The sequence below is a fragment of the Myodes glareolus genome, chromosome 11 (assembly GCF_982192425.1).
Source record: "Myodes glareolus chromosome 11, mMyoGla1.1, whole genome shotgun sequence".
NCBI classification, from domain to species: Eukaryota; Metazoa; Chordata; class Mammalia; order Rodentia; family Cricetidae; genus Myodes; species Myodes glareolus.
Genome location: NC_142036.1, coordinates 69,902,082 through 69,929,578, shown reverse-complemented (window position 1 = coordinate 69,929,578; position 27,497 = coordinate 69,902,082). Strand labels below are relative to the sequence as shown.

The 27,497-nt window shown below is 47.1% G+C and overlaps 1 protein-coding gene across 1 annotated transcript; it reads right to left on the bottom strand.

Moving 5' to 3' along the window:
- Positions 1 to 13: 13 nt before the first annotated feature.
- Positions 14 to 27,141, bottom strand: Egln3 (egl-9 family hypoxia inducible factor 3). The gene is made up of 5 exons (XM_087911802.1): positions 26,488 to 27,141; positions 6,373 to 6,492; positions 4,788 to 4,924; positions 2,633 to 2,706; positions 14 to 1,545 (listed from the first exon to the last, which is right to left on the bottom strand). Exons 1-5 carry the CDS (start codon positions 26,842 to 26,844, stop codon positions 1,529 to 1,531), a joined length of 705 nt encoding a protein of 234 aa, XP_087767928.1. The 5' UTR covers positions 26,845 to 27,141; the 3' UTR covers positions 14 to 1,528.
- Between the last annotated feature and the right edge of the window lie 356 nt (positions 27,142 to 27,497).

The window sequence follows — 27,497 nt, the reverse complement described above, 5'->3', positions numbered from 1 at the left end:
ATACATCAAACCATTACCGAGGAGGCTGAGTTTATTGAACACATGTTTACTAAGCCCTTGCTATGGGCCAGGTGCTGGGAGTATGTTGCATTGATCAAACATGTACAAAGTCCCTGTCTTTGTTGTACTTAACACTCTAGACACCATAGGCTACAAGACAATAGACATAATAAATAAGGAAATGACATCGTAAGTTAGAAGGTGAAAAATACTAAATAAAATAAAATAGAGCCATGGTGGGAAGGAACGGCAGTTCTTTCTTGACACCTTCCAAAATGATCGAAGGAAAAAGACCAGCTTCTTTCTTGGAAAGTCTGTACATCTGAACACGATGAAACAAAACATTTCCGGGTCTGTGATGCTCGTGGGATTCTAGCAAGAAATTATAGAGATCTCAGAGATGGGGAGGTAGAAGCCAAAACGAGGACGGATAGCTTTTACAAAGCAGGTGCTTAGTGCGGAGTTCTGGAGGAAGCAGCATCCACAAGTCTGGCCGCACTACCAGCCGGTGGCTCTCAAGCTTCAAGGCGGCTAAAGAACAGTTGGTGGGGGCAGACAACTTGGCAGAACTCTAACGGCTTTGAGATCTTTTTATTTCCAATCTCTTTCAAGAATACAGCGCACTGTTCTTCGTCGTTGCTAATGATAACGGTGGGAAGGCGCACTGGCGAAGGGGTTGCCTGCGCTTCCAAACACGTCTTCCTTTTCGACCTGTTCACCGCGCACAAGAGTATTGGGTAGCGCTAGGCTTTACTCTGCCCAGACAGTGGGCAGAAGAATTATGCTGAATTACCAGGAAGTTTTTCTGTCCTTTGATTTCACTTCCAATTTCGATGCCAGAAAAACAACCCAAACTACATGGCCAGTTTTATTCTCTGCATAATTAGGTTCTCCAAGTAAGAAGTCAAAATAGAGAGTAATGGAGTTGTCATCTTCAACAAGAAAGCCATCGATTTAGAAAGTCCAGGTTGTAGGGCCAGGAAAAAGTTGTGTCCACCGTGGGACATTTATAAATGGATCACGATGATAGCAACCCTTCCTAGAGGTAATAACGCCATTAGGTTGTTGTAACTGTCCAGTCTCGGGTTAACATCTGGAAATTGTTGAGATGATATGTATCTCTGTTTCTTGCTGCTAAGGTTTCAAGGGTGCCTCTTTGTGGCATCTGTCACCAATGTGTTTTGCAATCCTCCTCCTTTCAAACAGGAAATATACATAAAGTGCAAATAAGAGTCACTCCTGGGTCTCCTGGGTCTCATCTCAGCAGCCGGATCCCCAAACCTATCCGTTAAACCGCTGGCCAATGCGGACGTTGGCAGGTATTTCTAGAGTTAGCTAACGAGTTCATCTGGCAAAGAGTGTCTGAAGGTCAACTCAGTCCTGGCAAGAAAACACGAAGTACCACAAACAAGACAGGGATGTGAATGATGGAGGCAGTAGGGGATTTTACAGACTCTTTGGCTCTGGATCCTTAAAGTTTCAGGAACCATTACTAAGTGAACGAGGCCAGCGGATTTCCCAGCTACAGTCAGTCTTCAGTTTTCCCTGGGTTGGGGGCAAGAGAGAAAAGAAGAAAAAAAGAGAGAAAGATTAGAAAGTCAATTTGATGAATTATGTCACCAAGTCTCTCTTTCTCTCTCTCTCTCTCTCTCTCTCTCTCTCTCTCTCTCTCTCTCTCCTTCTCTCTCTTTCACACACACATACACACACACACACACACACAGAAACATATATACACTCCCTCTCTTACACATGCACACACACTTAAGCACACACCCCTCTATTAAACAATGTCCCATTTTATAAGCAAATTGAGATTCCTGACAGAACTTTGAAAAGGTGTCTCCCTTGGCATCTGATAGGTATCTCTATACCCATGTGTGAGGTGAAGTTACACCCATGTCTTTATGAAAACATACTTTTATTTATCTGTCAGTGCAGAAGACTGCACCCAGGACACCCTGTGCGTTTGACAAGCCCTCTACCTCTGAGCTGCATCTCCGGGTCTTACTGGAAGACGTCTAAGGCATGTAGTCACTAGCAAGGAGAATACAGGTGCAGCATTTCCCTCATTCAGAGGGTCAGGGCTTTACCTTTTCCATAAACCAACCTGGCAGAATTACTACACTTGTACAACGTTTTGGGGAGACCGTCCCTGGGGGAGTCAGAGACATGGTCTTAGTAGAGGGATCAGGCTGGCCTCACACTCACGCTCCGCCCGTCTCAGCCTCTAAAGCGCTGTTCAGCAATGTTCAGCTTAGTGCCGCCGAGTTTGGGAAGTGTGGTTTATAAATACGGAATGGAGGTGACAGGAATGATATTGTCACGGCAGTTTGGCAAGAGCCCACTTTCATATATGTATTTATATTTTAGACTGAATCAAATCCCGTATCAATGTAAATTAGCTATTGGAGCTAGGATCCATTTTATTTTCTGTATAAATGCTAAATTCATGAACAAAATTTGATATTGCGAGGGGAAAGGACCCCCACATTTCCTTCTTTTTTTTAAAGAGCATGAAGGCCAATATTTCAGATATCATTATATATATGAAGCTAAGTTACAACTGAGATTAAACAGTGTATTGCAAAATAGAAAAAAGCAAAGTCATAGAAAATGATCAGATACATACTAGTTAAATTTCTAAATTTCTTTTTGGCTTCTGCCCTTTCTTCAGCATCAAAGTACCAGACAGTCATAGCGTACCTGTGAAAGACAAGCCCATGTAATTAGAAAACACCAAAGTCTTCAAACTTACTCTGTGAAGCTCACACTAAAACCATTTGTAAAACCACCTCTTATCAGAAGTTCGCTCTTATTTTAATTTCAAAGCATTTCCTCTGGGCTCAATTCTACCTAAGTGTCATCTAGCACGTGGGTTCCGGGCACATGCCAGGTGCTGGGAATGCAATGATGCGGTCACTATTTCCCCCTCTTTAGGCTCTCAGTGCCCAGTGGGCGACTCTGCAGGAAAGATGCCAAGGGGAAGCGCAGTTTGCATAGGAAGGACTGGGGAGAGAGGCTCAAGACATGGGAAGGGACCAGCGCAGGGGAGGTAACATCTCAGTGGCGCTTTCACAAGTCGCAGATTCACAAGTCCAACACGAGGCCTGCTCTCTTTAGTTTTAGACCTCGGTAAAACGGTGCAGTTCAGTACTGACGCCTTGGCTTTGTCCTATCCACGGGACAAATTGTAATCGGAGCTATCTCATGCTTGGACTTTTAAAACTTTGACTTTTATACTCATTCTTAGTCATAAAATTTCCATTAAGATTTCCAGCAAAAATCCCAAGGGCTTCTAATCACTCTTGCTGATATTTTCCCTCTAAAGTTGATCACAATGGGGCTGGGAAATAAGAGAACCCTGCCACAAAACAGGGTCCAATTATTGAGCCCCACAAAACAAGCCACGAGTGGATTTCAGCGGAGAGAACGAGTGGCCTGTTTGTGCAGAGCACGCTACAGTGTGACCAAACCTGTGTCGCTGGGCTCGGGTTGGAGAGTCTAGAGGGCTGTGCCTACGGCAGAAGTGAAGCTTTTTAAGGCTCACCACTGTCCTCCTACAAGGTTCTCTCCCCTACCTCGCTGCTACTCCCAGTACAAGCCTCACTCTGCAGGGCTCTGTGCTCTGCCTGGCCCCCAGCGCTTGGTGGGAGATAAGGGAGAACTGGAGGTAGAAGCAGACATAAGTATTTTTTATCAGAGTTTTCTAGATTAAGATTAGATAATTCTAAGATATTCAGTGACTCTTAAAACCTGTACGTCCATGTGCCAAGGAGGAGGAGAGGCAGGAAAGAAAGAAGAGAGGGACGGAGGGAGGGAGAGAGGGAGGGAAGGAGAGAGGAAGGAAGGAAAGAAGGAAGACAGGGAGGGAGGAAGGAAAGATTTAAAGACATTCAGCTGTAGGTCTGGGGCTGTCGCTCAGTTAACAGAGTGTGTGCACAGCGTGCATAATGCCCTAGCCCCACAAAAGCCACGTGCAATGGCACATGTCTATAATCTCAGCACTCAGAAGGTAGAGGCAGGAGGATCAGAAACTCAAGGTCATTTTCTGCTACAGAGTGAGTTCCAGGTCATCCTGACATGAGACCTTGTCTCAAAAATAGATGAATGGATGAAATGATGAACAGGTGGCGCAAGCAAAAACTAAAAAAATCCAATTGTTATGACACAGGTAATGTTAGCCCAGGCAAACTTTAAGGTTAACTCAGGCAAACAGAAAGAGTGAAAAGGAAATGAATTTAGAACAAATTATTCTTTCCTTTCCCAAGGTTCTTTCTTTGCTTAAATTGACAAACCAAGTTCACTCAAAGAAGCAGAACTTTCAATGACCAGGGCTTAGTTCAACATTAGGCTTTGTTGCTGCTGTTTGGTCCTCGATGTTTCCAAGCCTAGGTCTCACTTCGCTCGCATTGTCTTGGACTCTCAGTCCTCCTGCTTACACTCTGACTGCTGGTATTACAGGAGTGTGATGTGCCCAAGCAACTTTTTTTTTTTTCCCTAAGCGGACGGAGGAAGGGACAGAAGGAAAGGGAAAGGTATCTAAGGAACAGAGACCAGTATGCACAACTCACAGAAAATAAGTTAATAGTTATTTTAAAATGGTTATATTTGTAGATTACTGAATCCTAAAGAGTCCCTTCAATTTCTATCATTCCAAACAGGCTTACCTATCAGTTTTGGGGTGTGACCAGCACTTCCTAGTATGGGATATAAGTTCTAAGAGTTCTCAGGGAACTGGGGGTTCACACACGCTCTAGAAGAAGAACTGTGACCCTGACTCTTACCTGGTTGCATAGGAGGGCTGGACTTCGTGTGGGTTCCTGCGGTCCGACCAGAAGAACAGGAGTCTGTCAAAAATGGGCTCTACATCTGCTACGAACGATTTCCCTTCTGGAAATATCCGCAGAACCCCTCCATGTAACTGAAGGCCAAGAAGAGGAATGGTTATTTCCTGCTCTCATAGGAAGTGTACCAGCAAGATTACATTCGCACTATCAAAGACAAACATCTCATCTGCCTCATTTTAAGTGGGTTCTACCCCCCAGATATTTACTCCCCTCGTACTTTACAGTGAAACTTATCTCAGACTTAGTTACATCAGCTCCTCACTCACTTCAGACCAGCATCTCACACAGCCATGACGGCCACAACACAAAACAGCAGACAGTCAGAGGGCCTCACACAAAACTGTCCGTGTCAGGATGCTTCAACCCCAAAAAGCAAGCAAACAAATCCTAAACAATTTCATAGAGCCGTCAAATACTGAGTCTAAGCGCTCATCACAGACAGCTGCCCCTGCATTAACAGTTTATAGTGCTCCTGTGTCTTCTTCAAATGCCATCTGACCTCCTTGACTGGACCACTCCCTAGATCTCACACCACGCCGTCTACACCTTTTTGGACACCTGACACTTTCTTCACTGGCTTTTCCTTTGTCACACAAACAACCGACTGCCCTCCTGGAACAGGCATTAGAGTAGAAATCAGGCCTCACACATCGATGTTTCTACACCACACCGCTCCAACACTGGCAGAAGATCAAACATTCGCTGATTTCGTTCTTCCTTGTTTATTATTTTTGGAGCAATAACTCTGCACACCATAGCATCCCCAAAGATACTTTTAAGCCCTAGAGGAACTGTTCCAGTCTTACTACTGAATATGAGACAGTCATTGTTACAGACATTACCACAGCCGAGCCTGCACTAATGAACAGCAAACACATGCACAGAATTCCAGTCTAAACAAGCTTCTAAGTTCCCTGGTTACCCAGACCCCTAAATCATTCTTAACTTTCAGAGAGTATACAAGGGGCAGACCACGCTACACCAACGTCACATCTCAATCCATTCCATCTCTACCACCTACCATTCAAAAATAAGCCACACAACCTCTGCCATTCACAAGCTATGACAAACGGTTCCCTTTGGGACACATCATCCCAAGAAAGAGGACAATGTGGGAAATCTGTGTCAGGGACAGTTTGGTACTCCACTCCTCCGTTTCTGTGGAGTTCTCTCAGTGTTGCTGCTGGGAGGTGTACATTATATGCTGAGCTGAGAACCACATCAGCTCTGCACCCCAGTGTTAAATTACTTCCCTCACTAACCCTTGACCTTCATGATCACTTCCCCCTCCTCCACCTAATTAACTTTATAGTCACTGTCCTTAATCTCATCAACTTTGGTACTAATTCCACAAGTAGGGGAAAGGTTAAAAAAAATAAAACAGTGGAGACGGACTATTAGAAACTCTAACCTGAATATTTTTATCTAACTGGAAGTGGCATACTCCTCTCAGGACACGCCTATCTGCACTTTTTATGGCATATATAACCCACTCCAACCCTTCCCCATTATTCCACAGTACCTTGGCATCCCAGTTCTTATTCAGGTAGTAGATACAGGTGATACAGCGGCCATCGCCATTGGGGTTGTCCACATGGCGGACATAACCTGTTCCATTTCCTGGATAGCAAGCCACCATTGCCTGTGGAGACATTGCAAGGATACTGTTTTTTACAAAAAAAGTTTAAATACCCTCATTGTACACAGACGTATATAGTACATAACTTTGGATTACCGTCAGAACATAAAATTAGCACGAGGCAACCTTTGGTATGAAAGCTTATCAGGCAGGCCGTGCCTTAGGACTAGGTGTGGGGCAAGAACACTTTAGAACATCGAGAACCTTCTAAAGGCACTCATCTATGTCATCAACAAGATGTTTGCCTTCCTCTAGCATTTTTGAAAACACAGGTTCCAAGTCCCCGTCTGAGCCCCACAAGATCAGCATCCCAAGATGAGAGAGGCTGGCACAGTGCACACATGGATGAAATGTCAGAACTCAAGCTGGAGCAAGAAGGAGGGAAGAGGGAGGTGCCTGTCTTACACTTAGACCTCTAAGAGGAAGGAAAGAAGAGGCTGGGGAGAGAGGGGAAAGATAAAAGAAAGAACCTTTGGTGTGCGGCTTAGGAACGGTGCTTGGTTAGCAGCGCCCTGAACTGTGGAACTATGCTTGTTTTCTTACAAAAAGGTTATGCCTAATTCCAAAGGGAGTAAGGGGGTCAGTGGGAAGCTAGGCCTTAATCACTCAACACCGATAACACAGGGAGATGTCTTTGAGGGGGAAAAATAAATATATGTATATTAAGTATATTCCATAATTCTTATGTTCTTTTTTTCTGTTAAAGATTGATTTATTTATGTATTTGAATGTTCTATCTGCATAGAAGATTTTTGCCAGAAGAGGGCATCAGATGCCACTATAGATGGCTGTGAGCCACCACGTGGTTGCTGGGAATTGAACTCAGGACCTCTGGAAGAGCAGCCAGTGCTTTTAACCACTGAGCCATCTCTCTAGCCCCCTCTTATGTTCTTCTTGATGATTATCCAACCAGGCGATAACCTGAGGTCCTCTTCTTTGGTCTAAGCAATACCTCTACACTCACAAACTGAATGAAGAAAGTAGAAAGCCACGTAGAAAAAATCCTGAGAATTATAATTACAGACTTATATACCTTTAGTTTCATGATGGAAATATAATGGAGATGGGGGGAAAGAAACAAAATATAAAACATATTCTCATCGCAAGACACCACTATAATTTAAAAATATTTTATAGGGATTCGGGATATCTAAGGAAAATATTGGAACTGGTGATATAAATGAGGGTCGAAAGCTTTTCCCTATCTTGTTTACCAGTGTGATCTTAGCGCCTAAGGAGCACACAGATGTTGCCCGCTGAAAGCTGACAAGTATATCAACGAACTTATGAATGGTTCTTTGTTGAAGCCCAATCCCATGCTACCTAGATAAATAGCTCTTTCTTCTGTTTTGAAAATCTACCTTCAGGTATACTTTAGGGATCCGGTTTAATATTCCCTGATAAATAGGCAAGGTTACTTCATGAGTAAGGTGACAGACTAGACTAGTCGAGTACAGCCCCAAACTAAGCCACCGATGGGTCAGTGAGTGAGTTGATTCCCAACCGAGCCTGAAAACACAGAGCCAAGCTGGGCCTCACACACGTTGCAAGCTAGCTGGTGAGTAGCGGCCTGGCTTTGCAAGGAACTTGAAGTTTAGATCAGAGGATGTCCCACACTTCTCTGCGCAGCTAGCAATCCCACAAGCTGCTTGCAAGGGTCACTGTGATGTCCTGTGCAGAGCTGAAGTTAGTCTGTTAGCCTGGGCATCTCCCTGAAGGTGGGATTTGGAGGTGACTGTAATAAGGATTTAACAAGTGATGGCACCACCAGAGTAGATGGTGGTTTGAGGGAAGGTGATTGGGAGCAGACAGAACGGCCTGGCTGGAGAGGAGGAGACAAATGAAGTCCCTTAGAACACACAGGGAATTGCTATGTGTTCTGGCAGCTGTCAGATGTGTAAGGGCCAACACTGAAAGTCATTTAGGCACAATTACTTGCTGATTTCCCCACCATCCCAGTCTCTCCCTACTGAGTGGACCTTAAAGAAGAAATGAAGGAAGGAAAGAAAAAGTGAGAGAGAGAAAGAAAGAGAGAGAGAGAAAAGAAAAGAGGAAGAAAACAAAGCTGCCTTCAGCTGGTGCTATAGCTTCATACTCCACAACAGCTCTGCTCCCAGGAGAGGTCAGTGGTCTGGAACCGACTGTGTAAGCCCGGGCTCCTTCCTGGGACGAGGAGCACAGGTTACATGGTTTATACTGACTGTCAATTTGGCAGGATGGAGGATCACCCTGGAGATGGGTCTCTGAGCAAGTCTGGGATGGAGTTTGTAGAGTAGTTAGCTCAGGAGGGGAGACTGTCCTAAGTACCAGGCTAACTAAAGAGGAGCTGAGCATCAGCATCCCTCTGTTCTGTCTCTGCCTGGGGCTGCAATGTGACCAGCTGCCTCGTGCCACAATGGACTCTGCCCTGGGACTTGAGACAAAGTAAATCCTCCCTTCCTTGTGTGGCTTTTGTCAGGTGTTTTCACAGCAGTGAGATAAGTGATTAACACAGTCCTCCAGCGGCCAAGAAGAGCAAAGGCTTGATCTAAGTTCACTGCCCAGAAGAACAACAGTGTCTTCTAGAGCATCAAGAAGCACTAACCCGTTTTAGAACATCAGCTTGAAATAAAATACAAGCAGAAAATAATGCCAGTTCCCAGGAACACATCCTCCACTAACTGTAACAGGTATGGAACATACGAAGAGAATGTGCTGGCACAATCCCTTAAGGACTTACCATTAAGACGCCCCTCGAACCATGAGCATCCATGTGTTTAAGGGAAGGAAGAGATCATTTTTCTGGCCAGAGTGAAATTCACCCTCTCTCTGGTTCCAGAAACCATGTGAATCACGTTCGAAACAATGGAAGGAAACCACGGGGAGCTCAAAGGTCCCGCCGCAACCTTGCTAACCAATTGTACCACTGAGGTTTCTGGCTGAGTGCCAGAGGAGACAGGAGACGGGTTTTGGCTCGGACACATTCCCAACTGTCTGCAGGTCCTTGCCAGGATCTCAAATCATGAAGCTAAGGATGCGCTGAGGCAAACCTCAGTGACGGGTCATCAAGTCTGTGCCAATTTGTGCACAGGGTAGTAACGGGCTCCGGAAACTAATGGGTTTATCGGATCTGTTATCTAAGCCTCATCAAGTCTGTAGAAGGATCCAGAGTGCCGAACGGAGGGAAACGCTCCAACACTTTATTGTTTTATGGGAACAGAGCTGGAGTAGTTTAATGATTATCAACACTGACATTCACCAGGAAGGCATCTTATTTATTATAGGCTTTTTATTGGCAAAACCTTCCTGGCCTGACCAATACTTGAAATCCACAGCAGTTTTATAGCAAGCACATCAGTCTCCCTTCAGCGGCAGTCACTGTCACCTGGTTCTAGTCCTGGGTTTGCAGATAAATCAAATCGCCCTCTGATTCCGCACACTGTCTCATGCATCCTTGTTCCTTGCACTGGCCCCCTGCACAAACCCCCATCCCCAGAGGCCTCTCCACAGCTCTGTTGCAACAGGAAATGAGAGGAACGAACCAGGTGTTCCGAGCTGGCTCCGCACCAGAGATATGTGCTTCAGACACCTCCACAGTCACGTTCAAGCAAGAAGAAGAGAACAAACACAGAAACCCTACAGCAGAATCCAAGTATAAAATCTGCTTTACAAACGCCGATAGCAGAAAGGAAAATCATGCTTTTGTGAGGGCTGCAGGAGGACTTTAGAAACAAACAAGGAACCGAGTTCAGAGGTCAAGCCTTGGATTTCCACTCCAAGACCCCATCTGGCTGCTGGAAAGCTTGAACCGCAGCCAGATTGTAAACGCGGTCCAGCGTTCTAACCTTCTAACCGGCACCAACCGCCTCGCTGTCTGACCGTGCAGCAATCGCAACCGTCTTCAGATCACTTGCAGATTACAGAAAACTTGGCATTTCCCCATAGGGCACACTGCAGACTGCACTTGGGGGGAGCGGGTGCAGCCAGGCAGTCAAGCCACACCCAGCATGCATGACTGCGGAGGTTTGATGCCCAGCCCCTCGAAAAGAAAACAAAAGAAGTCATAGCGTGCAGTTTGTGAAAATGTAGTTTATTGTTTGGGACTTTGGAATCAGATTCCTTAGTATACCTTGAGCTTTACAAAACGCAAAGTGGTGTTTTGTGAAAGTTTTTAAAAATTGATCATTTCATGTTTAAAATTTATCACTGGTGTACACATATTGTTTCTGATTAGTCAAGAAGCCTGACGTGGTATCTCATACCTGTTACTCCGTTCCTAGGGAGGCTGAAGCAGGAGGATCCCGCGTTTTATATCAGTCTGGACAGCCTTAAAAACGAAATGCCAAGCCAAGAAGGGCAGAACGTTAAAGACATTGACTGAATAGGCTTTCAATTTTCAGCTACTAGCAAATTTGACCTCTTGATCGCCACACAGAAATAGTAGAAAACTTTTTAAGAATTTGCCCTTTTCATTCTTCCCTCTGGGGGATTCGATGTTATTGTTTAGTTATGTGTACATGGGGGTGACGGGAGCAGCACTTGCAGAGAACAGGAGGCGCTGGATGCCGTTGGAGCTGAAGTTTCCAGGCTGCTGTGAGCAGCCAGACCTGGGTGCTAGGAATCAAATGCAGGTCCGCCGCGAGAGCTACACACCTGTAAGTCCTGAAGCATTTTTTTTTCCTGGCCCTAGGATTTGTTCAATTAAGAGTGGTTTTGTTAAGGAGACCCTGTCTGAAAGAAGGAGAGGGAGGTACAGAATTCTGGGAATGCAGCACAGCCTAGAAATAGGATCACCAGTGCTTAAATCTCTTTGTACCTCAGCTAACTCATCTGTAAAAACGGGTTTATGCAGACTGAAGTAGATAATCCAAGTCAAACGCATCGCGGAAGATCTGGGATTGCTTCCGTTTGGATCGAGGACAATGGAGGCCCTTTCCCTCTTTCCCTCTCTACCCTAAGGCACAGCCACACGGAGAACTTGATGTGTCAAGAATCAGGAGAGAAACAGGAGAGCACACATCTTCATTAGCCTGGAAAAAAGCCCAGTGGGAGAAAGTCACAGCTGAGTTTTCTGGCTTGAAGCAGTCTCATCAGTATTCAGGTAGCAGTAGTGTTTGTGGGGTCTGAGGGTGGCAGAGTGGAAGTCAATACTTGGGGAGAATGCTTTAGAGTGGTTTATGCTCAGCCCATGTTTTAACTCACGCAATGAATGTGAACAGTGAACAGCCAGTTACCTTTGGAACACTTCATGCTGGTAAAGACACCGTGCTTGGGCAGGACCCATGAGGTGACACACGAAGGTGGGGAAGGGTGACAAGTGATTGCACCGGGGCCTACAGAGTCTACCAACAGCTCTGAGCTGGAATTGCTCCCATTTTAAAAAGAAAAATTAAAATCTCTAGATATCGAAATGCCTCATGCAAGCATACGAACACAAAGACCAGAGTGAAGGCGAGGAAAACAAACCAACACACTAGAAGAGACGGAGTCTTTTGCAAGTTTCGTTCTTAAATGTATTTTTTTTTTAAAGTTAGAGACAGCTGAAGCCAGCATGTCAAATTATGTTCTCTATTTGGCTCTGACAATGAGTAGAACTCCAAATATCCATGGCAAATTAAATGCAGAGGCATAAAAAAGCTGACTGAACTGCGGCTTTAGCCCCCAGCCCCCTTCCTCCTCCAGCAAGGGTCTGTGTGCTTCAAGGAGACCAAGATTGAGTTCCCACAACATAAATGGCTCAAGACTGCTTCACAGACCAATGAGATGACACGGTGGGAAAAGGCGCCTACCACCAATCCAGGCTACCCAAGCTCAATCCTGGGGACACACATGGAGAATGGGGAGATCGAACTCTCGAAAGTGGTCCTCTGACCTCTCCACAAGGCACGCCATGGCATGAATGTGTCCACATGAGAGAGAGAGAGAGAGAGAGAGAGAGAGAGAGAGAGAGAGAGGAGAGAGAGGGAGGGGCACAAAGGCTTCTTCATAAGATGCCAAAAGTCATGCAAAACTTTTTCTAAGTTCAAGAAAATGTCACGAGCATAAAGTCCACAAGAGCTGCCAAATGAGCTAGCATAAAACTAAGCAAAAAAAAAAAAAAAAAGTCTGGGTGCGATGGAGAAACAGGATTTGAAAGTGTTTTAGATTATTTTTTTTTATCTTTTTTAGTATTTTTAGCATTGGAGGGTGGGGTTTTAAACTTTTTTATTATAATATGAGTGTGTGTGTTTGGGGGGCAGGCATGTATCCACACATGCCTGTACCCCCACAGCCAGGCCAGATGACAACTGTGGGAATTCTTTCCTTCCACTCTGTGGGCTCTCAAGGACTGAACCCCAATGGCCAAGCCTGGCGACAGCCAGCTCCTTTACCAGCTGAGCCAGCTTTAGAATTATTACAAATTTATTCTAACCACCTAGCAGGGTAAAGAAAGGAGCTGTAGGTAACTCAAGCACTTAGAGAACAAAGGTAGGCAAAGGCTCCTGCTGTCCTGAGTTGTCTCAGCATCTTTCTTGTTATCTGTATCAATGGTTAAGATCAAGCCCTACTATTTCCCCGTCTTTGAGAGCCTCTGGTTAGAGACCATTGTGACAGAATGGAAGGAGGGGAGAAAAGGAAGTGTGGTTTTGGTGGGCAGTAGCATGGTTCTAGCTCCCCCACTTTCCTTCCCAAAGTTTCAAGATGACAGAGCCCAAAGCATGCCAGGTTTCTAATCCTTTCAACCAACCCCGAATCCCCCCTGTTCCCCACTGGTCTAGCTTCACAAGGAAAGCAACACCTGCCTTCCTCACAGTCTCCACGTTCACACCAATGCAGATGTCATTCCCTGCACACACACACACACACCCAGGGTACTGTGCTACACATTAACCTCGCGGCCAGGGCACCGTGATGGTGTGCGTGCCCTTCCACCTGAATTGCACAACCAAGAAGGAACTTGAGCACTTCTGCAAATGGGATTTATAAACGGCGGCGGAGTTACTTTGGCAAAGTGGGTTTGCCTGTCCTTCCTGTTCTGGATCGGGCAGAGAACTCACCATCTTCACCTCCCAGCCTCTCCTGGGTGAACTTGGCCCCAGCTTCCAGGTCATACGAGTAAACACCAGGGACTATGCAGAAGATAATCTTCTACTTAGTTGTTCTGAGATACTGATGATAGCGTCCCAGGTACCAGAGTCTTCTGAGAGCTTTATGTTAAAGAATGAGCTCGCATCCCATGCCCTGAGATGAAGCATTCAGGCAAACACATAGACATCCACCACACAACACACATATGCCCACAAGTCTGCACAAAAGCACAGACGACCACAGGACTATAAAATCGAACAGTATTCGGTCAAGATTCCATTCCAGAGGGTCCCCAAGATATGCACAAAGTTTTGAGTGAGTCACTCCCCGCCCCTCCAAGAAATGAATGAAACTCTCAGAAGGCCAGGACTTTAAGAGACCATTGTCATTCCTTTCTCGGTTGTAGCTAATTCCTTGGCTTGAAGGGGATTCATCTAAGTCCTGCAATTAGGTGCAGTAAACAGGCCTGGCAACATCCACATATCGAAGCAGGCTGCTTGGGTTTGGGAAAGCAGCCCTTCCCGTGGAGGCCTGGCTTCAGGCCAGCTGAGAGATGACTGAGTGACAGGGCTACGTGCGCTTCGTGAGGGTGGCAGCCAGCCCACACCCAAGCACACCGCCAGGCAGCCAGAGGAGGGAACAGACTCTGGGGAGCCCTGGCTCCTCCCCCATCGCGCTCCAGCCACCAGAGAAAGGCTTTCGGCGGCAGGGGCTTCCTCCTTGGCAATCACAAAATCAGCCAGTCTAGCAGGCTGGAGGACAGTCGGACAGGCCAGGCTGTTAACCATTTCCTTCCCAAGGCCTTTGCCCAGATGCTAGCAGTGGCCACTTCCAGGTGGCACTCCTATGGGACCTGTTTCACCGCCTGACTCCTGGGAAGCTGTGTCTCGGTCACGCCACTCACACGGTCGCAGAGGGAGTCATTAACCCTGGTTATCCTATGTACCTAGAGGCTACCACGTCTCCCCGGAGAACAAATACATTAGTCATCCTGCAGGCAATGCACGGGTGGGGGGTGGGGAACGGGACTCATTTAACTTCCTTAACATGAGAAAAAGACTTATGGGGGGGGGATCAAACGTAGCGCCCCAGAGACCACACACAATACGGGAACCTGTGACGGCTGATTGCCCAGAAAATTGTGTGAGGGCCTCTTTATGCTTTTGTCTTAAATTAATTCCAGCATTTGTGAAGGGATTCACGGTGATTTAAATGCAACCTGTAAGAAAAGACTTTATTAATAGATAACACAGAAAAGCATGATCAAAAATGTCCTGAAAAAGAAAACCACACTTTGAAGCAACATTTACTAGACAGGAGAGACCTCCATTCACATTTCAGTGATTAGGAAAATGCAATTGCTAAGTGAAAGAAACCACACTCCGCTCCAAAAGGCATGGGAGTCAGGAAACTCCGTGCTCACACTCAGCTACTGCGCAGCCGCCCAGACTGAGCTCTCACCATCTCCCTGCCAAGTGCTAAAGCATTCTCGTGTGAACCCATCAGGAGGGCACTCATCCTCACAGAAGAAGAAATGGGGGCACACAGGAGTTTAGTGATTTGTGTTTGAGCTGGGTCAGTCTGGCTGAAGACAGTGAAGCTGAAATCCAAAGCCCAGCAAGAATGTTCTCGAAGGTGAAAGACTAACCAGCTTGTCCCCAGGCTTTTGAAGGGAACTGAAGTCTTCAGTTCTATATAAAGTACAGCCACCCCTCAGGATCTCAGTACCCCAAAGTCCTCCATATAAAATGGTGGGATATTCGCATATGGACTACCCAAAACCTTTCCGGACACCTGCTAAAATGTAAATACTATGCAAATAGCTCACAGACTATGGCTTAGGAAATGGCAAAAAGATCAAGATATGTTACGTGCAGGACCAATCTTTCCCAATATGTCCTATCCAGCCTACTGAATATGAAGATCCAGAGAAGTCAACTGTATTCATTTCACCCTTTTCCATAGAGATCGATCAATCGATTGATAGATAGTCAGATAGTCAAAAGAGGCCACAACCAAACGATAAAAAAAATTTTTTACAAAAGATACCAAGGAATGAGTGTGCTTGAAGTTGTCTGTGAACTGCAAGCTGAAGACAGAGCCCAAGGCAAAGGAAAATTCCTGAAATCTTGTAGCAAAACAGCACTGGTCAAGTTGTTTTCTTGGCTTGTGCCACCCTTACAGCAGAGCCAACCTCACCATCAGGTCACTGCTCCCCCTCAGCCTCTTCCACACTAGACCCACACATCCCCCTCCCCCCCAGCCTCCATTCCAAATGCCCCAGTGCCCATCCTAGCCCAGATTCAGTCTACAGGCTGTGTCCTTCCACATTCTGTGATGCTGAGGCCTTCTTTCTAGCACCTTCCTTTCTCAGGTCACGTCAATACAAGCTATGGGTCCCAGACTGGCTTCAGAGTCAGATGATAAATGGTCAATCCAGAAAAAAAAAATTAAATTTAAAGGAAATACAGAAGTTCATTTTCGCCTGGTAAGAAAACAAGAAACACCCAGTAAAGGAGTCCCAGGGAAGAGATCAAGTTTCCCTACTCGGCGGGCACAAAGCTAGTGCCGGAGACAGTTGAACTCTGCCACTACTGCATTAATTAGAATTCACAAGATGCAGGACGTCCGTCCACAGTCACATTAATTAGAATTCACCCGATGCAGACTGCTGGTTTAAAGGAGGGCGGGCATCCAGATGATCTTCCACTGGGGTAGAAGTGGGGGGGGGGCTGAAGGGGCTTCTGAGAAGGATGGACAGCCAGAGGATCTGTGGCAGGGCAGGGGTAGGGAGTAGAAAGGAGGAAAGATGCCTCCACAAATGAGGAGCCAGGGAAGTAGAGATAAGTGTGCCTAGCTCCGCATCAAGCAATTAATTCAATTGTCCCGAAGCTCCTCAGAGTCGACTCTGGGCCCCATCTGACAAGAGAAGGGAATGGTCAGGTATGATCCCACACACTCGTACTTAGCAGAAGTATGAGGTGCAGGGTCACAAGTTCAAGGCCAACCTGGGCTTCATAGCAAGATCTGTCTTAAAACAACAAAACCCAAAACAAATGTGATAACTGAGAGTTGGAGACATTGCAGGGAGGTGTTGGATAGTTCGAAGCAAGGTAGGTGAGCCCACGTTCCAAAGCATGGTCGTCTTCCCACCACTCAACACCGCTTCCAAAATACAAGAAAAATTGTTTTTCTGAAATAGGTGCTAGTGTTTCTAGAGGATCCAGGAATGGAACTGCCTTCCTTCAGTTCCAAGATAAGCAATGAAGAAGCAGGCTATGGTGGGCCAAGCCTGTAATCTTAGCCCTTTGGAAGTGGAGAGGATCCGGAGTTCAATGGCAGCCTCCTTAGCTAGCAGTGAGTTCAAGACAGCCTAGGCAACTGGACTGTCTCCAAACAAACAAAACAAAACAAGACCAAAAAAAAAACAAAAAAAAACAATTAAAGTTCTTCGGAATTCCAAAAACACAGTCTCCAACCCCCAAATGGAAAAATCGCGGACATCCTTACCTAAGCAGGAAGAAGCAAAATGGCAGCCACACCCTGATTTCTACTGAATCATACCTTCGATCCCAGGCAAGGGGCAGAGAGTCCCAAACTTTGGCTCTCTCCTGCCGTCTATAGCTAGAGGACCAGGGACTCCAGGCTCTGAAGTGGTATCCAAAGTTGGAATATATGGATGTTCATTTTTGGGGGGACTCAACTGCTTACAAGTCGCAATTCTCAGACTTGCAATCATCAACGTGACCATGAATCTTTCTTCTCGCTCACTCTCCTAACCTGTGCTCACTAAGATCAGCTTTCCCCTTGACTCACTACAAAAGGAAGGAGTCAGCAGCTCCAAGCTTCATCCCCACTATAGCTCTGGAAAATGGAGTTTATTGGCACAAATAATAGAAAAGCTATAGGCATGTGAGGCATGGTTGCCTCCCTCCCAAATCTCACAAATAAATTAAGAATACTTGGTCCCTATCGGCTGTAGCAACAAACCAATCAGCGTGTGTTTCGTCAACTGAACTCTAGCTTTCTTGCTAACAGAGGGACCAGGAAATTACCAGGACCATACCTCATGAACCTCCCATGGTAACTTTCAAACTTCTGCATGTCAGGGAGTCACCCAGAGAGGGAGGCATTTCTGATTCAGGAGGTTTACAGAAACCCAAGAATGTGTGCTTAGAGCCAAGGGTGCTAGCAGCCCTGAACCTCTGAGAGCCACGACTATTCTGTGCCAGAACCGTGAGTGTGTAAAGCCTCGTTCTAAGTGTTCAAAGGTGAAATGCAGCCAGCGGTGCAGTAGTTAGGGAACCTGGGTGGAGAGCAGGAAGTGGGAGGGCCCCCAGGGTGTTTCTGCAAGGGTTTGCTCTGTCAGTCCCACAGCAGGCAGGAAGCACCCAGTTGTTTCTTTCCAGCCAAGGCTGTCATGCCAGGCTGGGGTCTGCCTCTAGGAACAAGTGGGGTGGCCTCAGAAATCAACTAGTTTCCATTCCCGTGGGAAATCTAGTCCCCACTTTCATCTAACTCCTTATACTCTTGGAAGGAGATGTAATATCGCACCCGTCTTACAGATGCAGAGAATGGGCTCGGAGAATAGATTTGCCCAAGAGCCCAGTGAGATGAAATAAAGTGTAAGGTTTCCTTTCTAGTATCTAATAACAGATAACACCCAAGTTTAATTTAAAATGTACAAATTAATACCTAACTCACTCATAAAGGAGTGGGAGACGTTCCGAGAGGCTGCCTTGCAAGGGGCCGAGCTAGGACCAGAACTTGAGGAATCTAAGTTTCAGTCTGGGCAACTCGCATCTCTGAGGCAAACCTGTGGAGAACCTGCCAGGTTCTAGGTGTGGCACAGGATTTCCCAACGAGAGAAAATAACTTATAAAGGTAAGGTTCTCCTTCGGAATGGCCCCCGCATAGCTTGTCCAATGAAAGACTGTGATACAAACCCTTTTTACTCCTTACAAATATATGTGCTTCTTCTCCTCCTCCTTCTTCTTTTAAACACCCTGACATTCATTGAGTTCAAAATTCCTTTCAAAGATGAAATGAAGCCAACCACCTAGAATCTTAAGAAAATACATATACAAAGTGCAGTGGCCTCTGAATTCAGGAACTTCTAAATTGAAGGGAGGCAGAACAAACAACCAAATAAACATCCCGGGGCAATCTAGACTGTGCCGCGCATTGACTTCCAGGGGACAGAGAGCCGGCTTCCTAAGACAGGCACTGCATGGCATGGGGGGTGAAGAGTAGGCTAGGTGCCTGGCAAATCCCCTTCTAGCATGTCAGGGTGGAGGAAGAAGGCAGTGCGGGGAGAAGTGTAAAAGGGTCAGACAAGGACAGACAGAAAGACCTCTCTGACTCAGCAAGAAGTCCAAAGGGTTGTGACAGTGGTCAATGGGGAGGGAATAGCACCGGCGACTCCCACGCTTCTACAAACGGGGACGACACGATTGGTGGGGGCCTACATGACCAGATTCTAGCCAAAGCAGGGAAGGGAGGTTACGAAGAAGGTGAGAATCCAAGGCAGCTGATTTCCTTCCTTAAAGAAAGAAAATTCTAGTTGAAAAGGAAGTCACGAAACTTGAGGTTCCACCCACAGTGAAGTTGAGAAGCAAAGCGGACCCAGTTTTGATCCTGGATCTTGCGCGTGCCTCCTGCCTGCGTGGTTGAAAGGAGTGCAATGGTCCGTTCAGGCCACTCAAATTATTCCATAAAACAGCGTGAATATGAAAGGTACGTTTTTGTTTGTGTGTTTTTTAAAAACTCATCTAACTGCCGAGAGGGGAGGGGTTGGTTTCACACACAGTCACTGATGATGATGGATAGAAGGCAGGGGAGCTGAAGGGAGGTACTTGGATGCCATCTTTGCTGTTCACCAGTGAATACCAGGGGCAAGCTTAGGTGATACACAGACTACACCTCCAAGCGGCATCCTGAAACCCTTCAAGTTCTCCATTAAAACCAGCCCTGGATTGTAGGGACACTCAGAGCTGAGTGTCCCATTGTCTTCCAACTGGCATAAAATCAAGACTTCTGTCACGTCCTTTAATTATACACATCTGGGGCTATTTTTGTTTCAATGAGAACGATGCACTGCTTTGGTTAGTTTTCTTCTTGGGGCGACCAAATACCCGACAAGAAGCAACTTAACGTAGGCAGGGTTTATGTTGGATTAAAACCTGAGGGGATGCAGTCCAGCCTGGCCAGGGAAGGAAGCAGGCCTGCGTGTGTGGCTGCTGCTCCATTGCCTGCTGCCAGGAAGCTGGGAGCACATAGCAGCTGAGGCTGGGCTAGCAGCTCCCAAGAGCCTCCTCCAGTGACCCACAGTGACCCACTACCTCCAGCCAGGCTCCCCTTTCCGAGGGCTCTACAGCTTTGCAAAGCAATGCCAGCTCAGGGCCAAGTGCTCACACCCGCATCTATGGAGGGGGGCGGTCCGCCAAGCCACAGCACGCATTTACTCTAAAACGCGGGTAACGTTACTAACGTGCCTTCTAAAGAATCAAAAACTGTCTTGACTTAAAACAAGGATGTCCCAACACCGTTCTGAGCATAGGGAACCTTGGGCAAGGAGCCAAATAAGTCCCACTTTAAAACCTGAGAGGCTACGTTTTACAGTGTAGCACGGGGGGTCAGTAAGGCTGAGATGGGGCAGGGGGTATAAAAGAGAGGCACGGAAGTGGCTCCCAGCTCACCAAAACTATGGGCAGAAACTCATCCATACCTCGGTATCACAAGAGGAGGCAAAGTGAAGCAAACGCGGCACTGGCTTAGGACAGAAATAACTGAGAGAAAGGGGGTACAAATCCTATGTATAATTAACCGAGCTCAGTGATCTTACTTGGCAAGCACCCACGGAGCCACGAATGCAAGCCCAAATCAATGGTTCCTGGCCATCTGCCAAAGATGAATTCTTTCGTCTGGCATCATAAAATGATCTGTCTGTTGTGTTTGCAATTCCAGCGCTTCTGGATTCAGCCACCCACTGGGCAGGCACCCCTGGCAGATGCCCAGCAGAACACATCAGAGCTATCATTACCGTCAGAACATGTGCATTTGACAAACACCAGAGAGAAGTGGCACGTATCTCGCAGACCAGCATTAGTCAACGGCCACAAAGTCCTGCTACAAGGGAATCATCCAGTCTGTGGCTAACATAACTAAAACCAAAAAACCAAAAAACCTAATGGCCTTGTCCACAGTACTAACTTGTCCACTACTCTTTGGTCTTCGATAGGCCCGAGTCAAATGTCATTTGTTGACCCAGCACCAGAGAATTCAGCCAAGAGCTGCACTGCGGAGCTGACCAAGCCTTCCGAGCCTTGCCCTAGAGGACACATCCTACCGACGGACCTCAAGATGCTCACCAGACAGCTCTGCTCAGGGCAAGTCTTCAGGCCTCATGGCAGTGTCTCCCATATATGGTGGGCTCATAGGATACCTTTCTAGGATGCAAAGCTAACTTTGTCATCATGAAAAACTAGTTTTCCTAACCAGTGTCGGGAATCGGAAGAGAATGTGCAGATTTCGCTTAAGCCGCCAGAAAGAGGAACTGCTCCTGACATCCAAAAGCCTGTCACAGAGATAAGCAACGTAATTCTGCCTTACAGGGGATTATCGCTTTCAGTCTGGAGCATATTTAAAAATCTCAAATGAAATACTGAATTCATGTGGTAGCATTCACCAGCTAGTCCTGGGCCACATGACCCCAGGACCAACCAGCTAAGGCCTCTCTGTGAGACACCTGTTCCCCTAAGCCCCTTGTCTAGGAGCTGCTCAAGGTGTCCTCCCTCGCCTAAAAACTTTCTTGCTGAATCAGAGGCCAGACACACACACACACACACACACACACACACACACACTAGGGGCTAGAGAGTTGGCACAGCTGTTAAGAGCATATACTGCTCATGCAGAGGACCCGAGATCAGTTTCTGTCACCCACATAAGACAGCTTACAACTACCTGTAACTCCAACTTCAGGAGATAATGGCACTCCTGACCTACAGGCACCTGCACACACCCCCACACAGATATGCGCACACACATAATTAAAAATAATAAAAATACTTTTGAGACATCTCACTGGGTAGCACTGGCTATTCTGGAACTCGCTCTGTAGACCGGGCTGGCCTTAAAATCACAGAGGTCCACCCACCTCTGCCTCGGATAACAGTCCAAAGAAAGCAAGACTAAAGAATGCAAGGGTGGGTTTTCCAATCAGAAAACCAGACTAAAGATGGTCGGGGTGACATCAGTTACACTTGTGCTGACTGCTACATCCACGCTCACCTTAGTCCTTGGGCTTTCTAAGTACTCCCCTCCTTCTTCCACCTACCCATTCTCACTAAGATCTGCCACAGAGCAACCAGACACCAGCTACCCTCTGGAGAAAACACTAACCCGATGCCCACTGATTTCTAGCTCGGTCATGAGCAGGGAAGACGCCTGAGTAGCCACACAGCGCAGTGAATGCTTGCTCCCTCACCAACGACAGGCTTCCCTCTCACTGAGGCTGTGTTGCAGAAATGATCTCTTCAAACAGGTGAAGACGATAACTGTAGAGACGGTACAGGCAAACCTCTGCTCTCTAAGAATCACGCCTGCCTGCCGTGGGCTCTGGCAACCACATTTGTGATACTTGCTTCGATAGGCTTCCGTCACCCCAACCAGGGCTCATGGGGCCCCAAAGTTAGCTAAGGTGAAGACAAGCAGGCTTTCTCCAGGGCAATGGAAACTTGAATTCTGGGCTTGTGTTCAAGCCTCCGTCCATCTTGGCCTCAAGGCTGAAGCGGCCATTGTGAGGCATAACCTTACGCCATGTGTGTACAGCAGCAGCAAACGCTGGACTAGAAGGAGAGGGGGAAGAGAGAGAGCACAAGCAGAGGAGCAAAGAGAAAGGCCTTAAAACTCAGCAAGTGAGCACAGCTGGATACGAAGGGTCCATGTTCACGGCTCCAGTCCTCTGAGACTCCTGATTGCATTTCCTGTGCTTGTGTGCTGAGAGATATCTGATCGGCACCGTACCTCATCCCATGTTTGCTTAGAGTCATGTCCAGCTAGGGTGAGTTCCATTAAGTAACGGGTGGGCGCTCTGGATACAACCAGAAGGGTGGGCCAAACAGCTGCTCCACAACGGGGAGCAAGCCCACCACCGCGTGCTGAGCTTTCTCTAATTCATCAACTTCCTGCTGCTTCATTGGCCCTCTGCATTGTCTCCAGGGAAGGGCTGGCCTGTCTGCACTTAACAAACCCTGTCACCACCACAGTCCACAGATGCTCTGGTTAGGGTCCTAATAACTGCCCTAGCAATACTTTCCTAAAAACAGCACTGGAAAATCCAACCCGGAACTTCATCCCTTCAAAGGCATTTGACTGATCCACTTCATTCAACGTGTGTGTGTGTGTGTGTGTGTGTGTGTGTGTGTGTGTGTGTTATAGCCTGAGATATAGTTAACTATGAACTAGACTATTCTACAGTTCACTTGTATGTGTGAGTGTAAGCTGGCTCACAAGGGTTCTGCACAGAAACCCACAGACACACATGTGCACTTGGGGTATTAAACTGAAAAGCTTAATGGTTAAGCACACACACTCAGTCAGACAAATCTAGACTAGAATCTCACACTTCACTCGGAGCCTTTAAGCAAGGACAGAGACTGAAAATTCTAAGAATTTTACATGGATTATAAAGTCTTTTCCCCCAAAGTCTTTGTGTTGTTATTATTTTACACTGAATAAGACCTAAACGACTTCTCAAAAGCCACAGGCTTAGCAATGCCAAGCCTCACTCCCGAACTCTTTCGGAAATTGCCTCTTGCCCTCACTGGGAGAGGCCCTGGGTCTATTATTTAGGTGCTCAGTTCCTTCAGGACCGCTGCGGAGAAGAGTAAGTAAAGCCAGCACATTAGCACAGTGCTGAGAAAGGAGCCAGGCAGCAGCACACTGCTCGGTAAAAGGTATTTATTATTGCTAGCGTTCCCAACTCTGGGTCTACAGTGAGTGCTTCAGGCAAAGGGACATTCGGTTCTATAAATTACACGTTCTCTGGAAAACAGCCATTTCCAAACTCTGGGCAGCCAAAGAAAAGGAGCAAATTATAAGCGGTATTTGTCTTGGCTATGGTCTCCATCTCCAGGAGGGACGAACAGATAACCCATGCTAGCTGGAAGCAATGACCACACTTGAGGGTAGGGGGCGCCATGCCACACTCCTGGGCACAAGGGGATTCTGCTTTCCCCAGGGGAACTCCAAACCCCACTTGGCTTCAACAAAAGAAAAGCAGACAAAGTCTAACCAATAGCAACTTTTACTTTTGACAGGGAAAGGTACCACCTAACAGCTCTCCCACAGTTTCAGTTTGGGGTCCAGTAAATACTCTTGTTTATTCCCAGTGTCTTTGCAATTCCACTCACAGTATTCAATGACCTTTACAAGTCCAGTTAAAAAAAATAAAATGCAACGAGGATGTACGCACTCATAAGCACAATGCATAGAAATTTAAAGTGTACTTTAGAGCAAAAAAAAAAAAAAGTCTGCTAGAACTGCCTGGTGGAAGTTCATATTAGCCCATCTATATTTGTAAATATTAGAAATTCCCTCCATCAAAAGTTATAAATAAGTTTAAGATTTGTACAAATTCTCTCTATGAAAAAAATTTCCCCTGAAACTATAAGCAGGAAACTAGGTCTGTCTATATCAGTACTGTGGGAAGCTGTACAGAATGAGGACGCGGAGGGAGGAAAGGCACGTAAGGAAGAAAACAGGCCAACTGAAAGGAAGCAGTGTGGCCCTATAGACAGGATGTTCCTTACAATGCATCATCGGCGAACTCGGAGTAAGGGACGGGAGGTTGCTGTCTCACAGATGTAAATCAAAGTGCTACAGTTTAAAAAACAAACAAACAAACGAAAACAGCTACAGTGATTGTTAAGCTTGGTTTTTGCTTGTTTGGTGTTTTTGTTGTTTTTGGTTTTTGTTTTTGTTTTTTTGGTTCTAATTAGCCAGGGAATAGTCCAATGTAGAGGTGGACTTTCTACAGGGTATGAATGAAGCTTTGTGCCAGGAAAAGTGGAGAGAGCCGAAATCTGGGTAAGGAAAGACGCCTCTTCAGGGGGGTAAGACCAACTTCCCTTTCCAATGCATAGTCACCTTCTGACACAGCTGACAAGAGACTTCGTCCGCCCAGGAGAGAACCTGGGATTGAAAAATCCACCCAGCCTGCCACCTTACCCTGGGTGACTAAGGTTTTTTGTTTTGTTTCGTTGTCATTCCCTTTGAATTAAACTTTTGCTCGGGATCCCTGTCATCCATCAAGTCAAAGTAATGTAAATTTTAAACTCTATTCGTGACATGACTTATCAATTAATTTCAGTCTCCCTCAGAGGAGGGAAATTTATTCCTAAACCACCGAGGGAAAATTCTTTAACACCCAAGTTTGTTAGAAACTTTACCGACTTGATAAGGAGCCATTTGTCCTTCCAGGTCAAAGCAGACTTGGAGGCTAACCCTAGGGTTATCTGCAAGGTTATTTAGGGCAGAAACAACACTGATCAAAACACAGATGACCTTCGAGTCTACCACCAAACTCACGGAAGAAGAAAAAACCACACTCTACCATCATGCTTCAACAGAGTCCTGCTAACTCCAAACTACTCCCAAATCAAACTAAAATGTGGACGCCAAAACTTTCTTCCAAGATTGACTTTGAGTCCAAGCGTCCATGAGGACACTTGTCAGGCAGTCAGGCAGGACACATCCTCCTAGCTTGATGGCAGTTTTCAGCTCCCCACACAACTCATCCATCTCAGCCCTTCATCTCCAGACATTTCTAGTGGACTGCTTGCTTTTTAATAAGAATACTCTTTCCAGTTTGGGGGACAAATAAGACTACAAAAGTTCATCCTAAGACCAAACCTCTACTGGGAAACCTCACATTTAATATCAAAGAGTGGTGCGGAGGCTCATGGTCCCTCAGTTGCTAGTAGGCTCTGCCTCGCTAGACTTGACAAGTTTCAATGATTCTGAGAGTCTCTTGACCAGACAGCAATGTCAGGACAAATCACTCTGAATTGCTCCTGGAAAGAGGGTTTGACTATCGTTAAAGGAAGAAGAGGCCAAGGTAGCTAGCCAAGACTGACCCAAAGCAACAAAGCAATGGGTGTGCACCGTCTCAGCCCCTCCACCTCCCATTGGCCTGCCTGCCAATCTCTACCTGGAAACGTTTCCAACATAAATCACCACCACCCACCGCACCATACCCGGCTCTGTGAAGAAAAACAAGGTTTCTACCTAGAGATACTTCACCACTCTCTCCAAGGTCCTTATCAGATTGTTTGAGTGGACTTTGCCATGAGTTTATAGGAAAAGAAAGGCGACGGCCGTAGGGCTCGGCACCAGGTGAGACTTTTCAGTTGGGTCGATGGGTCTAAGAGAATCCTGGGTGCCAGGGGTCAAAGGCTGCACGCAGAAGTGGCGTCTTAACCGGTCCACATATCAAACTCTTCCTTCCCACCCTACCAGACTCTACAAACCAACTCACACAAGGCAAAAAGTGCACTTGCCTCTAGTAGGGTTAAGAGTGAGTGCCTCTGCACAGTGAAGGGCAATGCCGGGTTGGCTTTAAAGCAGGCACTTCGGATCACGGACATGTGTGTTGCAGTGTTTGGAATCTTTTCCCTCCACAAGCCAGTTGTCCTGCGAACATCACCAAAACCAGAGTAATTCTTTCAGAGTCGGCAGAAGCTCATCACCACGACACACCTGAGCCCCTTAACGTGGACTTTTGCTTAAGGAGGTGGGCCGGGAGGTGGAGGGGACGCGAGGGAGCAGATAAGGCAAGCTGATTTCTTGGTCATAAACCAAAGTTCGCTGCAGCCCAGCGAAGGAGACACAACACTCCGAAGGAAGGTTTCCCGTCCCTGGCAGCTGTAGCGCCCGCACGCATCCTACCTTGGACCTCTCCTTGACATAGTATTTGCCCAGTCGGCTCCCGCAGTACAGGACCAGCCTGTCGATGAGGGACAGGAGGAAGTTGATGGCCTCGCAGCCCTCCTCATTGCCCCCGATCCACGTGATCTGGTCGCCCCGCAGGTGCCGCTTGGAGACGCCGGCGCGCGGCCCCGCCAGCTGGCCGTCACGCAGGGCCCCGTTGTAGTGCAGTTGCTTGACTCGCTCCAGCACGCAGTCGCCCACCACCTCGCCTAGGAAGTTGTCCAGGTAGCAGAAGCCAACCTCGTGCAGACAGGGCACGATGTACTCCAAGGCGATCTTCTCCAGATCCAGCCTCATGATGTGTCCCAGAGGCATCTCGCCTGCAGAGCCGACGCGGGGGACCCCCACGGTGCACGCGCCAAAGACTTGACCTGCTCGAGCTTACAACCGGGACGCGGAGAGCCGGGCCCGGGGCTCACCCACCTGCGGCGGCCACGGTCCCCGAGCCACTTTAACGCCAGGGGCAGGGAAAGTTGCTCGCAACTCGGGGAAGAAGGGAGTCCCGCTCCAAGACCGGCTGGAGCAGTGTGCGGCTCCGCCACCCAGCACCGGACTGGCCCAGTGAGAAGTCAGAGGGCCCCTTTTGGCGATGCAAAGGCACCGCCGCGGCGGCCGCAGCCAAGGGAGGAACAAGAGGAGGCCCCGCCTTGACCTTAACGTCATGGTCCCGCCCCCGGCACAGCCCTCCTCTGAGCCCTTCCTCGTGAACTGGTGCTGCGGAGTGACAGGGCGAGTCCTTCACTAACCTGTGTGTGACCCAAGAAAGGGCTGGAATCTTTTTTTAAAAAATGCTCTCTATTTACATATTGTTTTGCATAAAATTTCCTAACAAATTTGAGAACCTGTATCCCAGATCTGAGATGTCCGTGAAGTTAGCCGCACAGTTTACAGTCACTTTCTGGGAGTCACCTCTCTGATGACTGTATTTCTTAACTGTTGACCTAGCGCTAGCTTTACCTGGTGTCTTT